General features: G+C 31.4%; 1 protein-coding gene across 1 annotated transcript in view; it reads left to right on the forward strand.

The window, feature by feature from the left end:
- Window positions 1-240: 240 nt before the first annotated feature.
- LOC143046029 (E3 ubiquitin-protein ligase SMURF2-like) overlaps window positions 241-15,036 on the forward strand; it is a 44,901-nt gene continuing 30,105 nt past the window's right edge. The window contains exons 1-3 of the mRNA XM_076218980.1: window positions 241-399; window positions 4,885-4,923; window positions 5,883-5,991. Coding sequence (XP_076075095.1) covers window positions 342-399; window positions 4,885-4,923; window positions 5,883-5,991 — 206 coding nt within the window. The 5' untranslated portion in view covers window positions 241-341. The remainder of the gene's footprint in view (window positions 400-4,884; window positions 4,924-5,882; window positions 5,992-15,036) is intronic.

The following is a 15,036-nucleotide window of genomic DNA, read 5'->3' on the forward strand; positions in this document are numbered from 1 at the left end:
AGCCTCACTTTATTTCAAATATAAATATGTCATCTTACGTTATAAAACCAGATAAGTTGTATCTAAAAGTATCATAATTTCTGGCATAATTTAATTTGAATACAATTTACATAATACCACTTAATGAAACAGTTGTTTTAGTTAAATACCGGACGCAAGACTTAGTAATTCCCCCTGCCATTACCCCACTTATCTTTGGCGACAGTAATCCTTTTAATGGCCTCTTTGTCGCTACCGGAAGTTGTCAGTTTCAGACTCATTTGCATACAATATTTTGCTTTCCGTTTAAATGAATGGGGATGAAAATGACAGAAAATATATCATGATCTCGATATCTAGCAATGGCTAGTAACGGATCTAGGCGTCATGGAACATCTACTATGAAAATTCGTTTAACAGGTACACCTTATTACACAAATAACTCGCCTTTAAGATCGAAACCAAACGGTATTTGTCGATGACCCATTGTACTCCAAAGAAAAATGGCTGCCTTGAGGAATCCAGTAGCAATTAATATCATCATTACAGTGGTATTGTTGAGTGTGCCAACTATTTTCAGAAAGAATTAAGGTCTATATATATGTAAATTCTGATATATTACAATTTGACGGAGTCAATTGTTGAGACCACTCTTAAAATGATGTACATTACCATCATCAATGAAAAACTTTATAAATGACAACAAGTAAGGACTGAAAACCCCTTTTACTTTCTCTTTAAACTCAAGAGATGATTGTGAAAAGCGTTTTTCTGATTATGTCTCATTGGCATTGCTTTTGTTGGATACCTCATTTTGACATTGTTATTAAGTTTGTATTAAATCTCTTGAAGGTAATTATTAATATTGTCATTCACATGAGTCATGATGAATATGTTGTTGGTTAGTTTGTTGAGACATTGGCTTACTAACCAAAGGTATTGGTGAGAATCACCTTGAAAATCCTGATCCTGAAATTAACAATAGACATGAAAGATAAACAAGAATAATCAGACAGCATGCTCCATATTTGAATACGTATTATAATTGGTTTTTTAATTTTTCGTCTTGCCGGCTATAAAAGCACTTAATGGGAAACATCAGTATTGCTTTACTGGCGTAGTGTGGGTAACATGAATGACCGAATAACACTGTAATTATCCGAATAACACTTGAAATTTTAATATTACCACATATTGGTGACTTTTAAACATTGAGTATTATTAATTTATTATCGATATATTTTATAGCTTAAAAATGATTTACACAAAGCAGATAAGTTCATAAAGATCTTTTTAAATTTAGTGTGTACATCCAACATGGCGGCCATTGTGGTCACCATGTTGGATGCACATACTAAATTTAAAAAGATCTTTATGAACTTTTCTGCAGGTATAATTTCTAACAATACAGCTACAATTTACATTTTGTATATATGTACTAAGAGGGTGGTTAAGGGTTATTTTCGTGCAACGTGATCGCCGTTTTTTATTTCACCTTCAACATGTTTTTACTTTTTTATTTGATGTTCAGTCGTGCAAGACGGGTGCCTCGTTCAACATGTTCTGCCTATTTAATTTTACGTGCATCGTGATTTTCAAAGTCTTATTTTGCGTGCTCAGTATTTTTCAAATAAAATTCAAACACTTGTCAGGGATCGTCAAGGAATACTTTTTTAAAAGCTGTATAATTATATCATAAATGTGTATACTAAATCGGGAATATCAAGTAAAACAAAGAGTTAATATATACAAGAAGACAGTGACTCAGTTACAAAAGGTTCACATAAAAGTATTTATTTTTCGTGCAACGTTCATTACAGAAATTATTTCACGTTTAACGTGAAATTATGTCTTATTTCACTTTTTTTTCGTGCAAATACCCCTCTTTACCACCCTCTACTAAGTAGGGTCAATCCCAAACATTTCTGGAATATTTGATTTCCTGGATGCATCAAATTCTACATAAATTTTAATTATCAATTCCTGAAATAATAACTTTCAAAAAAAAAATTATATGAATTATAAGTATTTACTCCTGAAATAGATATATCTTTTTATTGGTTTCACTGCTGTAAAAAAAATAGATAGTATTCATTATACAAAACATTAGTCTGTATTGACTATTGTACATGTATGGTAATTTTACTTCCAGTATTGCCACTTCCAATCTTTATTCAAATAGACATGTTCAACCAAACATGTCATATATACATATTTCTTGAAATTTGTGCACTTTTAAGTTTATGTATCTCTGTATTAAGAATTAACAAGGTTATGATTTGTTAAAAGAAAGACAAATGAAAGAGGAAGATGCAAATTTGACAGGAAATATTTAATGGGAATGTACATGTACCTTGATCATTTAATAAAAAAAGATTCTTTATATTATGAAATGTAGCATTGTCTTATTAATTAACCGGACTTTTGTGACAAAAATGTCGGTTATTGATTTGGGGATGTACGGCGGGCGGGCGGCAATCAAATGTTGTCCGTGCATTAACTCATGAACAGTTCAACCAAAGCTTTTAAAATTTTAATATGTTATTACTGACAACTATACGAAGGTCAAGTTCAATAATGGCGATTTTGACTTTTACCGTTCAGGAGTTATGGTTCTTGAAAGATTGAAAAATGGAGTTTCCAGTCGTGTTTGTGCATTTACAAATGAACTGTTCTACCAAAGCTTCCCAAATTTTAATATGTTGTTACTGATGACAGAATGGAGGTCAAGTTCAATAATGACGATTTTGACTTTTACCGTTCAGGAGTTGTGGTTCTTGAAAGATTGAAAAATGGAGTTTCCAGTCGTGTCCGTGCATTTATGCATGAACTGTTCTACCAAAGCTTCCGAAATTTTAATATGCTGTTACTGATGACAAAATGGAGGTCAAGTTCAATAATGACGATTTTGACTTTTACCGTTCAGGAGTTATGGTTCTTGAAAGATTGAAAAATGGTGTTTCCCGTCGTGTCCGTGCATTTTCTCATGAACCATTCAACCAAAGCTTTTGAAATTTTAATATGATGTTACTGATGACAAAATAGAGGTCAAGTTCAATAATGACGATTTTGACTTTTACCGTTCAGGAGTTATGGTTCTTGAAAGATCGTAAAATGGCGTTTCCATTCACGTTGTTGCATTTACTCATGAACCTTTCAATCTAAGCTTTTCAAATTTTAATATGTTGATACTGATGACAAAATGGAGGTCAAATTTGATATTGACTATTTTCACTGTCACCATTCATCAGTAATGGTTCTTGTGATATTGCCAGGACACAAATAAATGTTAATAAATCCGGTTTGCTGTCGTTGTGACAGCTTCTTGTTTTGTTTTGTCTTGGCAAATGGGTTAGAAAATACTGGAGGTGCTGTACATATGTCACAGTCTGGGCAGGGTCTGTGCTATCAATAATGGTTAAAGTTTATAATTATTTTTTAGCAAGAGCTCTGTTAAATTTTATGTTAATGGCATTGTGATATATTATCACACAAATTAACATAGGCAGTTGCTATTTGTCCGGCCAATACAATGCGCATGTTAATATTGTGTGTGCTTGTAATATTATCTTCAGCAGCACTAGGGGGTCGCAAATTATATATATAAACATTTAAAAAGCAATGGTTTGCCATCTTAAATTGTCATGCCAAATCTTGTTAGTTTCATATGAAGTTGAATGTGGACAACGTGTAATTAGAAAAAAAAAATCATATATATTTGTATATTCATTTCTTAATCTATGCCTTCACATTGTAAGAAGAAGAAGGAAATAATTTGTAAAACAAACTTTGGTCGTGATTGGCATTTTAAGTTAACAAAATGATTTGGTTTAGTTGAAAAAGGTGCAAAATTAGTATGTCTGAAGCTGTCAAACAGAATTATGGACCGTACCCCCTTAACATAAAGTCTGTGATCCATAGTTTGGGTGAGAGGTGGGACATTTTTCTATGTTACCCAGAAAAAGTAAACAATACGGTAAAAAATGGGGATTTAAATTTATTTGTATGTATTGTTATAAAGAAATGAACAACATGAAGGGGTCAGGTGACACAGGATGCTCATTTTCCCAAATCAGTCTTTTCTTTTTCCCAAGATCCCACATTTTTTGTCCCCTATATTTCATATCCTCACTTTTTGTAATCTTATATCCCACATCCCCACCTTTTCTAATCACTCCCTGTATCTCACTTTCCAAAACACTTGTCATTCCCCTTCACTGAGTTCACAGGCTACTTGCAAGATTAATTTTTGGAATATTATTAAATTTTATTCCTAATTGCTAAGGTAATCCTTTCCACCATTTATACAGCTGTAGCCTGTCAAATAATTTGGTAAAATTATACTCCTAGCTAGAGCTCTGTAGTTCTCTGATTAATTACTTATTATAATTTTACCGCTTTCTTTGTGATTTCAATTACTTTTTACATGTAGGTAGTTTTATAAAATTGGATCATTCTTTGAATTCATACTATTGAACGTATCTGCTTGTCATATTCTGAAAACTGGAAAATTTATCACAATTTTTGATATCGCCGTTTTCAACCATTATCTCACAGTTGAAAATCAGTGTTCGGAGTACACGCAACCCCATGGTGCTGCTGAAGATAGTATTACATGCACTTATGCAAGCACATAAAGTGACATGCGCATTGCAATTACTGTACAAATAGTCCTAGCACTATTTGTCCGGCTAGCCGTACCAATAGCCACTCTGATTAACATATTATTGATCATTTCTAACCATTCACATACATGTATGTGGAAATTGTGGGTGTTTTGGTATTAAAAATTATACTGCATTGTTCTGTGTCATGATGAGTATGGTCAGTGAGTGGAAAAGTCTGTTGTATATTTATATGTACGTGTACACACATCATACAAGAACATTTTTTTTTCTATTTTAGTTCTATGTGCCAAGAACTTAGCCAAGAAAGACTTCTTCCGTAAGTATACCAGTCCAAATACTTGCTATTTGCATTTAGCGGATTCATTACATACATGCATCAACCATTACATGATGTACACTGTGTAAAAATGTCAGTAGTATATAAGGAAAACAAGAGAGGATAAACACAAAATAAACCTTTGACTGTTATTAAGTTAGCCTTTCTATAGTGCTCATCACTTTGGCATTTACGAAAGGATTTTCAAATGACATAGGTACATTTTTTACTTCTGTTCCATTTCATCACTAAATTTTGTGAAGGGGAAAAAATAAATGTAAGGAAATTTTATAATGCAAAATATTTTCATACTTATATGGAGAATTCTTAACATAAATAGAAATGCTTCATATTTGGTTTTAGGCAGCATCTTGACATCATTGAGTTGTAATGTGTATGCTATCACAATAGTCTTGTTTTTTATACAAACATGTAACACTATCATTTGGTAATGAGAATAAGAGTTGCTTATATTCACATGCAAATGAAAGGGAAGACTATTCCCACTCCCAGTATAAAGAATAAGACTATATGCCTATATTTTGATGTACAATGTACCTAACAATACATTTTGTTTTTGTCTCGCCTTGACAGAACCAAAAAGCGAGGCATAGGTATTCTATTTCCGGCCGGGTGGGTCAACAATGTATCAGTTTGTGATACTGTCTAGTTTATGGTGAACCACAAATTTTGTATAATCGAAAATTACAAAAAGGCGAGACATATCTTTGTGATAACAGTTTATTATTTCATCATTCCATACATTTCTTGAATTCAATATCCAAGTATGTTATAATGCATTTATAGTTAATTACACATGTATGATGTAGGACCCATTCCCGACCCAAGAGCATAAGATTTGACAACTTATTTTGATATGACTACATGTAAATAATCATAGAAATTGTTTTAAAACAAATACTATGCACATCAACTAATGTATTAATTTTAAATTTCAGGCCTACCTGATCCCTTTGCTAAAATTAGTGTGGATGGTTCCGGCCAGTGTCATTCTACTGATACTAGTAAAAATACCTTGGATCCAAAATGGAACCAACATTATGACCTGTAAGTTTGGGTTTTTTTAAAAGATTTTTGCATATTTCCTGCTTTTTGATAGTTTTAGAATCATATTTTGTTCTTCTTAAATATACATGTTCAAAGTAATTTGTAAAAAAACAATGTAAATTATGCAAATATATTGTGCTTCTTATATAAAGTTGTAGGTTATGTTGAAATAAGTTGTAGGTTATGTTGAAATTACTTTTGATGTCTACCTCATTAGGAGAACATAAATATTCTAAACTTCCTAAAATATTCTAAACTTCCTAAAATCTTCTAAACTTCCTAAAATCTTCTAGACTTCCTAAAATCTTCTTGAATTCTTAAAAAATTAAGACTAAATCTCACCATCAACATATTAATGTTGATATCAAATTCAGTACATCATCGTCATGTATCCCTCTTAATCCTCAAGTGGATCCTGTCAGGAACTTGTTGTTCAGTGGTTGTATTTTTTGGATTTCATTCAAAAGTGTTTCTCGTTTCTATGCCCCTGTTGTAATGAAGGTGGCACAAAGTTTTACCCTTGTCCGTCTGTCTCAAAACAGGTTTCATTTTCTTACTTTAGTTCGCCTCAACCAAATGTTTTGAAACTTATACACTACCCTTACACGTAGTAAAATTTAAAACACAGATCATGTTTGAATTAAGGTAGTGTTACTTTTTATGTTTAACAGTTATGCCCCTTTTCAAATGGAAAATATAGCTTACCATTTGATGAAAGCCAAAGCTCAGTGTAGAAGGGCATGCTTTGAACTATTATTATTTACTATTTACACATACTGTCATTGTGACTGGATGGAGAATTGTCTCATTGTCAATTATTTCTACCTACAAAAATAAGATACTGCTTATATAATTAAAAGTTGGTAGTTTAAGCTCCACTCTTTAATAATGAGAACTGAAAATATTATTGTGATCTTGATTTTCATATGTCAGCACAGGGTTGTTAGTTTGTGATGAACTTGTTTTCTCAAAATGTATGATTTAATTAAATGGTCTTTAGTTACTATTCTTTTACTGAGTACTACAGCTTAAGAATAATTTAGCCATAATGGAACTACATTTTATGCTTGGAGGATTACAGTGAATATCATTACTAGGGTTCATTTTACAAAATAGGGATGTAACAATTGCATTTATATAAAAAAAACATTACTTCAAAAATATAGAAGCAGCATCACACAAGTGATAAAAACAACCATACATGTATGTAGCCTCACATCACACCTTGACAATTGTGTCCTGATAAAAACAACCATACTTGTATGTAACCTCCCATCACACCTTGACAATTGTGTCCTGATGTTCAAATTTAAATTTTTACTAAAGTATTAATTAACAGCATCATTGTAAGTGAAGTACATGTATACATATTTACAGACAGGATTTGTGTAACATCAGACTGATTCTCAGCAATAGCCATATATGTTCAAATGGAATGATTGATTGTCTTGGGGCTTATTTTGGTTTTGTTTACAAAATACAAGTTTTCATTTGAATAAGTATGAAAATATTGCCATGGATTGATTGGTTGGTGTTCAACACCACTGTTTAGAAACTTTACACTATTGTGCTATTTGGTGGTAGTCAATTTGATTGGTGGAGGAGGCTAGCGTACTTCAGAGAGAACCACTGACTCTGATTAGGAATACTGACAATCCTAGTCATTATACGACCGCAAAAATTGAAAATTTTTTGGTCTTATATTCATACATGTGATGGACTGTGAAACTCAGATCAGGAGATTTGGAAATTTTGGTCAGGAAATTAGGACTCAGATCAGGAGGTTTTTTATCGACATAAATTTTGTCGTAAATGTAACCGTATGATGTAGACATTGTGTTTTCTCTTCAAATTTCCATCAATTGTAATATGTTCATAGTACCCTTTAAATATTGCCTTCCTATTTGAATGAAATAAAATATTAAGAATCTGTTTCTTGTTTTGTTTTGTTTTTGATAAATGATTGTTCACTGCTTGCAAATAAATCATTATATTTATTTATCTTATCTGTTTAGATTTGTAATTCATGACTCCATCTCCTTATCATTGGTAACTGTATAGACAAATAAGAAAGAAATATGCTCTACACGTATATTTGCAACATCATAAATTTATTAAAAAAGCAATAGTACTGCATGGCTTTTAAGCATTATGAAAGTCATATTTCTAGAAAACTTAGCAAAACATTTGCTATCTCTAGCTCAATCCCAAGGTTTTAATAGGAAGTAAACTAACTAGGATTTTTATTCAGTCTAAATGTACATATTGTATATTCCAGTCACATATTATACAGACAGATTTACCATATAAACTTCAATTTAATCCTTGAAAGGAAGTCTAGATTGCTAAAATAATTATTTTTTTATTTGTCCCAAAACATTCAAATTCATTTAATTACCATCCTTTTATGATTATTTGATTAAAATATTAATTATTTATAGTCTTTTTACAATTTACATTTTTAAAGCAAAATAACTGAAAACAGGATAAAACAAAGGGAAGTAACAAAAATGTATTACTCAAAGTTTTTATTAAACAACAGCAGTTAGCCAGAGGTAAACATTGTTGATTACCAATATGTTTGACACCCAAGCTGTCAAGTGAAGCCATATAATTATACATCTTCTTTGATTTACAGGTAAAATTTAACACAGGTGTCAACTATACCCGTACAGTAGTAAGAAATGATCAAATATGGCGTCCGAAAATTTTCATTCATGAAATATTTCATACACAGGAGTTTTTTCTCCTAAACGGGAGGATGGGAGGAGACCCCTGAAAAAAAGAAATCTATGAAATTTTAACACGAGGTTTATGACCACAAAAGGAAGGTTGAGATTGATTTTGGGAGTTTGGGTCCCAACATTTTAGGAATTAGGGGCAAAAAAGGGCCAAAATAAGCATTTTCTTGGTTTTCTCACTATAACTTTAGTTTAAGTAAATAGAAATCAATGAAATTTAAACATAATGTTTATGACCACAAAAGGAAGGTTGGGATTGATTTTGGGAGTTGAGTTCCCAACAGTTTAGGAATTAGGGGCCAAAAAGGGGTCCAAATAAGCATTATTCTTGGTTTTCGCACCATAACTTTAGTATAAGTAAATAGAAATCTATGAAATTTAAACACAAGGTTTATGACCATAAAAGGAAGGTTGGGTTTGATTTTGGGAGTTTTGGTCCCAACAGTTTAGGAATAAGTGGCCCAAAGGGTCCAAAATTGAACTTTGTTTTGGAAAAAGGGAAAGGGGATGTGAAAAAAAAAATGGGGGTGGATGGTTAAATTGTTCTCATTTCAGATTTCATAAATAGAAAGAAAATTTCTTCAAACATTTTTTTGAGAGGATTAATATTCAACAGCATAGCGAATTGCTCAAAGGCAAAAAAAATATTTTAAGTTCATTAGACCACATTCATTCTGTGTCAGAAACCTATGCTGTGTCAACTATTTAATCACAATCCAAATTTAGAGCTGAATCCAGCTTGAAAGTTGTGTCAATACTTGCCCCAACTGTTCAGGGTTCAACCTCTGCGGTTGTATAAAGCTGCGCCCTGTGGAGCATCTGGTTAGAAATTGGAGTCAATGGCACCTGCTCTATAATGGAATAAATATCATAATCTCTGTGTTGACAGGCTATTGATACAATAGTTTGACTATGTAAACCACTTGGCCACCAGGCCCCTTGATGGTTGAGGAAGCTACATGTATAGAGAGCAACTGTAGGAAAACTGTCAATCCTAGACAATTAAGATTGTAGTCATGCACACCTACCATATGCAGATTTCATTCTAACTCACAACCTTACTGTTGACAGTAATTCCACTACTCATACTACTCTCCCCCCCCCCCCCCCCCACCAAGACCATGCCATGACTTGATGTTCCAATGTAATATTAACATGATGTTAAAAATTAACACAGAGCACAAGTTTAAAAAAAACAATTTGTATACTTACAAATAGATAATCACAGAGTTAATTGTATTCATGTAATATTAAGATTTTTTAGGCAAAGAGATATGTTGTATATAATTTCTCAGCCGGCCGAGGCAAATGTTAGACTATTTTGTGTAATTTGTGTAATTTTCTATACTTAATTTAATTTCATGACTTTAAATGGAAATGTTAGAAATATAAATGGTCTGATTCAAGTTCACAGATTCAACATTTAGTTCTTCAAATTGGAGACATTTTAAAAAATATTTAATTTTAGGACTTATATAAATAACCAAAATCATTACTTCAAATTTACATTTTACATATTTAGGTTAAGTTTAGGAGGAATATAAGAATAAAATATGAAACTTGGTGTCAATGTATATTTCAAAACTTTCTAAACAATACACAGGATATCATCAAATCTATTCAAGTGTAGGAAGACTTATGTTCTAATATATACATGTAAAGTCAAGGGTAGGAAAACTTGTGTTCTTATTTATAAATGTAAAGTCAAGTGTAGGAAAACTTATGTTCTAATATATACATGTAAAGTCAAGTGTAGAAAAACTTATGTTCAAATATATACATGTAAAGTCAAGTGTAGAAAAACTTATGTTCAAATAGATACATGTACATGTAAAGTCAAGGTTAGGAAAACTTATGTTCTAATATATACATTTGTACATGAAAAGTCAAGGTTAGAAAAACTTATGTTCAAATATATACATGTAAAGTCAAGGTTAGGAAAACGTATGTTCAAATGTGTATACATGTAAAGTCAAGGTTAGGAAAACCTATGTTCAAATATATACATGTAAAGTCAAGGTTAGGAAAACTTATGTTCAAATATCTACATGTAAAGCATTGTAAAAATAGTGTAACATGATCAAAGGCAAATTTGTTTAAAATTATTGTAACACATTTAAATGAGCTAAAATTCTGTAAATACACAAGTGTTACATTATGAATTAAATGGTTTAACGTAAAAGGACTGATGTTAAGCATTTTATTTTAATGTTTTCTACATGTATGGAAAATAGTTCTGCTATGTGATTAATGAGACATTAAAATAACATGAAGTTTATGATGTGTTTCATATTAAGATGATCTGACAGTTGGTTAGTGAGGTTACTTATTTATTATTGAAATTATAATTGTATTATTCATTAAAGAATGCGAAGGTTTTCTTGTGATATTTTCGTTCCAGATATTTATTGATTATTAAATCAAAAGGAAAAGGAAATTTGCAGTTTAATAATTGATTATTTAAAATTTTTGAAGTATTTTGTTTTTTTAATGTTGAGGGAAAAATCATAGGTTCAATGCATTAGTTTATTGAGTACAACATTGTACAATGTAATTATGTTTTCTACTGTTTTCGTCTTACTTTCAGTTAATTAAAAATTAAAAAAAAAAATAATAATAAAGTAAATTAGGCTTAGCCAAAAATAAAACATTTCTGACTACTTAAAAAGAAAAAGGGTGAAGACCTGTTAATATTGAGAGACACAGCAAAGCAGTTTACTTTAACATATCATATTATTTCATAAAATTGATATATATAATATATTATGAAAAAATCCTTGGTAAAACATGGACATCAAAATTTTTTAAAGCACATTTTGCAAGATATTGAGAAAATGATACCAAAGTCATAGAAATAGATTGTTTACCAAGTCATTTCTTTGTGATCAAACACAAGGCCACCAAAATAATATAATATTTAAGAAAAAAATATTTAAGTACTACAAAAATTATTTATATATGATTTAACAAATAAATAACAAAACAATTCTGTATCCAGGTAGAGGAATACTTTTGTTTATAAAACAGGGCACTGACCTGGATTAGGGGGAAATATTTTATCTCAGCAACCATATATAATTTTTAATTAGATGTACAATGGAAGTAAAATCAAAACAGAGTTGTTTTTCTTTTCCCAATACACAATATAATTATATGATATAAGTATTATGAATTATCTACTTCATGATCATCTAACAACATTCAACAGCCATGCTTTATGATTTACTGTCCTATTTTAGGACTTCTATTGGTATTTTTGAAATTGATAAAAATAAAAGGTTGCTGTTTTACTAAAATTACTGAAAAGGAGGGTCACCCGCTCTTTCATTGTGAACAATAGTTATGTATCCTCAATTCTGCAGGTTTAAACAACAGTATGCATTTTTACCTGAATGAGTATTGTAAATTTAGAACCTTTCTGACAAAGATTTTAAGTTTATGAGAGTCAACTGTATTTTGGAATCGGAAAGTAAATTCAAAAAGAGCTACAGTTTGTCTAGTGATTTCAATATTCAGAGAAAACCCATTATATATATATATCACTAATTGATACATTATTATTGAGTATAACATTGATTTGTTTACATGACAATAATGGCCATTTTATCTCTGCTAGTTTGGGTGACATGTCCCCTTAGGGTGGGTTTTTAGTAGTTTCATTTGTACATTGTGTAGCAAATACAAATACACTAAACTTTAAACTAAATGCATTTTAGTGTAGTCAGATACATTTGTTATTTCTTAGGTGTAGTGAATTGTAAAATACAAGTAGCAAGGTATTGAAGAATGCGTAAAACTTATTTTCTGTTTATCTGTTGAAAATGAACAAGTTAAGCAATAATATTATGAAATCTACAATATGTCTTAAACTATTCCTTAAAATTCTTGTTGCTCAATATTACACATTCTAGGTGTATTGCCTATCTTGGAAAACCCTGAACCACTGATTCCCACCTAGGTTATACTAGCCTAGCTTGGAAAACCCTGAACCACTGATTCCCACCTAGGTTATACTAGCCTAGACCTGTATCTGTTAAGGGTAATCAACTAAAAAACAGTTTAAGGATGTTATAGTTACTTTTGCCATGTTTAAACTTTGTGTACATGCCTGTACATTTAGATGAATATTATGTACAATTTTGTAACATTTGGTCAGCATGATGTACTGCATATCAAGCCTAAGTGACTGTTGATAAATTATGTATTCTTGTACCGTACATGTCCTGTATGTTGATGGCGTATTTCTTGACTATATCTCCTGATATGTTGATATTACCCTGTATTTGTGTGAATTTTGTTCTTTATTATGCTATTTCAATAATAGATTTTTTATGTATTTTTATACGACCGCAAAAATTGAAAATTTTTTGGTCGTATATTGGTAACGTCCGAATACTTTTAGTTTTCGCACTCTAACTGTTTAAGTTTATGACCACAAAAGGAAGGTTGGGATTGATTTTGGGAGTTTTGGTCCCAACATTTTAGGAATTAGGGGCCAAAAAGGGCCCAAATAAGCATTTTCTTGGTTTTCGCACTATAACTTTAGTTTAAGTAAATAGAAATATATGAATTTTGACACAAGGTTTATGACCACAAAAGGAAGTTTGGGATTGATTTTGGGAGTTTTGGTCCCATAAGTTTAGGAATAAAGGGCCAAAAAAGGGCCCAAATAAGCATTATTCTTGGTTTTCGCACAATAACTTTAGTATAAGTAAATAGAAATCAATGAAATTAAAACACAAGGTTTATGACCACAAAAGGAAGGTTGGGATTGATTTTGGGAGTTCAGGTCCCAACCCAACAGTTTAGGAATTAGGGGCCAAAAAGGGGCCCAAATAAGCATTATTCTTGGTTTTCGCACCATAACTTTAGTATAAGTTAATAGAAATCTATGAAATTTAAACACAAGGTTTATGACCATAAAAGGAAGGTTGGGTTTGATTTTGGGACTTTTGGTCCCAACAGTTTAGCAATATGTGGCCCAAAGGGTCCAAAATTGAACTTTGTTTGATTTCATCAAAAATTGAATAATTGGGGTTCTTTGATATATATGCTGAATCTAACTGTGTATGTAGATTCTTAATTTTTGGTCCCATTTTCAAATTGGTCTACATTAAGGTCCAAAGGGTCCAAAATTAAACTTAGTTTGATTTTATTTATTATTGGCCCAGTTTTCAAGTTGGTCCAAATCGGGGTCCAAAATTAAACTTTGTTTGATTTCATCAAAAATTGAATAATTGGGGTTCTTTGATATGCCAAATCTAACTGTATGTAGATTCTTAATTTTTGGTCCCGTTTTCAAATTGGTCTACATTGAAGTCCAAAGGAGCCAAAATTAAACTAAGTTTGATCTTAACAAAAATTGAATTCTTGGGCTTTTTTGATTTGCTGAATCTAAACATGTACTTAGATTTTTTATTATGGGTCCAGTTTTCAAGTTGGTTCAAATCAGGATCCAAAATTATTATGTTAAGTATTGTGCAATAGCAAGAAATTTTCAATTGCACAGTACTCAGCAATAGCAAGAAATTTTCAATTGCACAGTATTGCGCAATAGCAAGAAATCTTCAATTGCAGTGTGCAATAGCAAATATTTTCAATTGCACAGTATTGCACAATAGCAAGAAATATCTAATTGCACAATATTGTGCAATAGCAAGAAATTTTCAATTGGAGTTATCTTTCTTTGTGCAAATATTTTCAATTGCACAGTATTGCGCAATAGCAAGAAATATCTAATTGCACAATATTGTGCAATAGCAAGAAATTTTCAATTGGAGTTATCTTTCTTTGTCCAGAATAGTAGTTTAATCAACTTATATCATTGTTGTCGAGCCTGCAACTTTTGTTGCAGAAAGCTCGACATAGGGATAGTGATCCGGCGGCGGCGGCGTTAGCTAACTTCTTAAAAGCTTTATATTTTAGAAGTTAGAAGACCTGTATGCTTCATACTTTGTATATAGATGCCTCATGTTACGAACTTTCCGTCAATCACATGTCCAATGTCCTTGACCTCATTTTCATGGTTCAGTGACTACTTAAAAAAAAAGTTCAGATTTTTTGTAATGTTAATTTCTCTCTTATGATAAGTAATTGGATAACTATATTTGGTATGTGCGTACCTTGCAAGGTCCTCATGCCCGTCAGACAGTTTTCACTTGACCTCGACCTCATTTAATGGATCAGTGAACAAGGTTAAGTTTTGTGGTCAAGTCCATATCTCAGATACTATAAGCAATAGGGCTAGTATATTCGGTGTATGGAAGGACTGTAAGGTGTACATGTCCAACTGGCAGGTGTCATT

Source organism: Mytilus galloprovincialis, chromosome 9 (genome assembly GCF_965363235.1).
Source record: "Mytilus galloprovincialis chromosome 9, xbMytGall1.hap1.1, whole genome shotgun sequence".
NCBI lineage: Eukaryota > Metazoa > Mollusca > Bivalvia > Mytilida > Mytilidae > Mytilus > Mytilus galloprovincialis.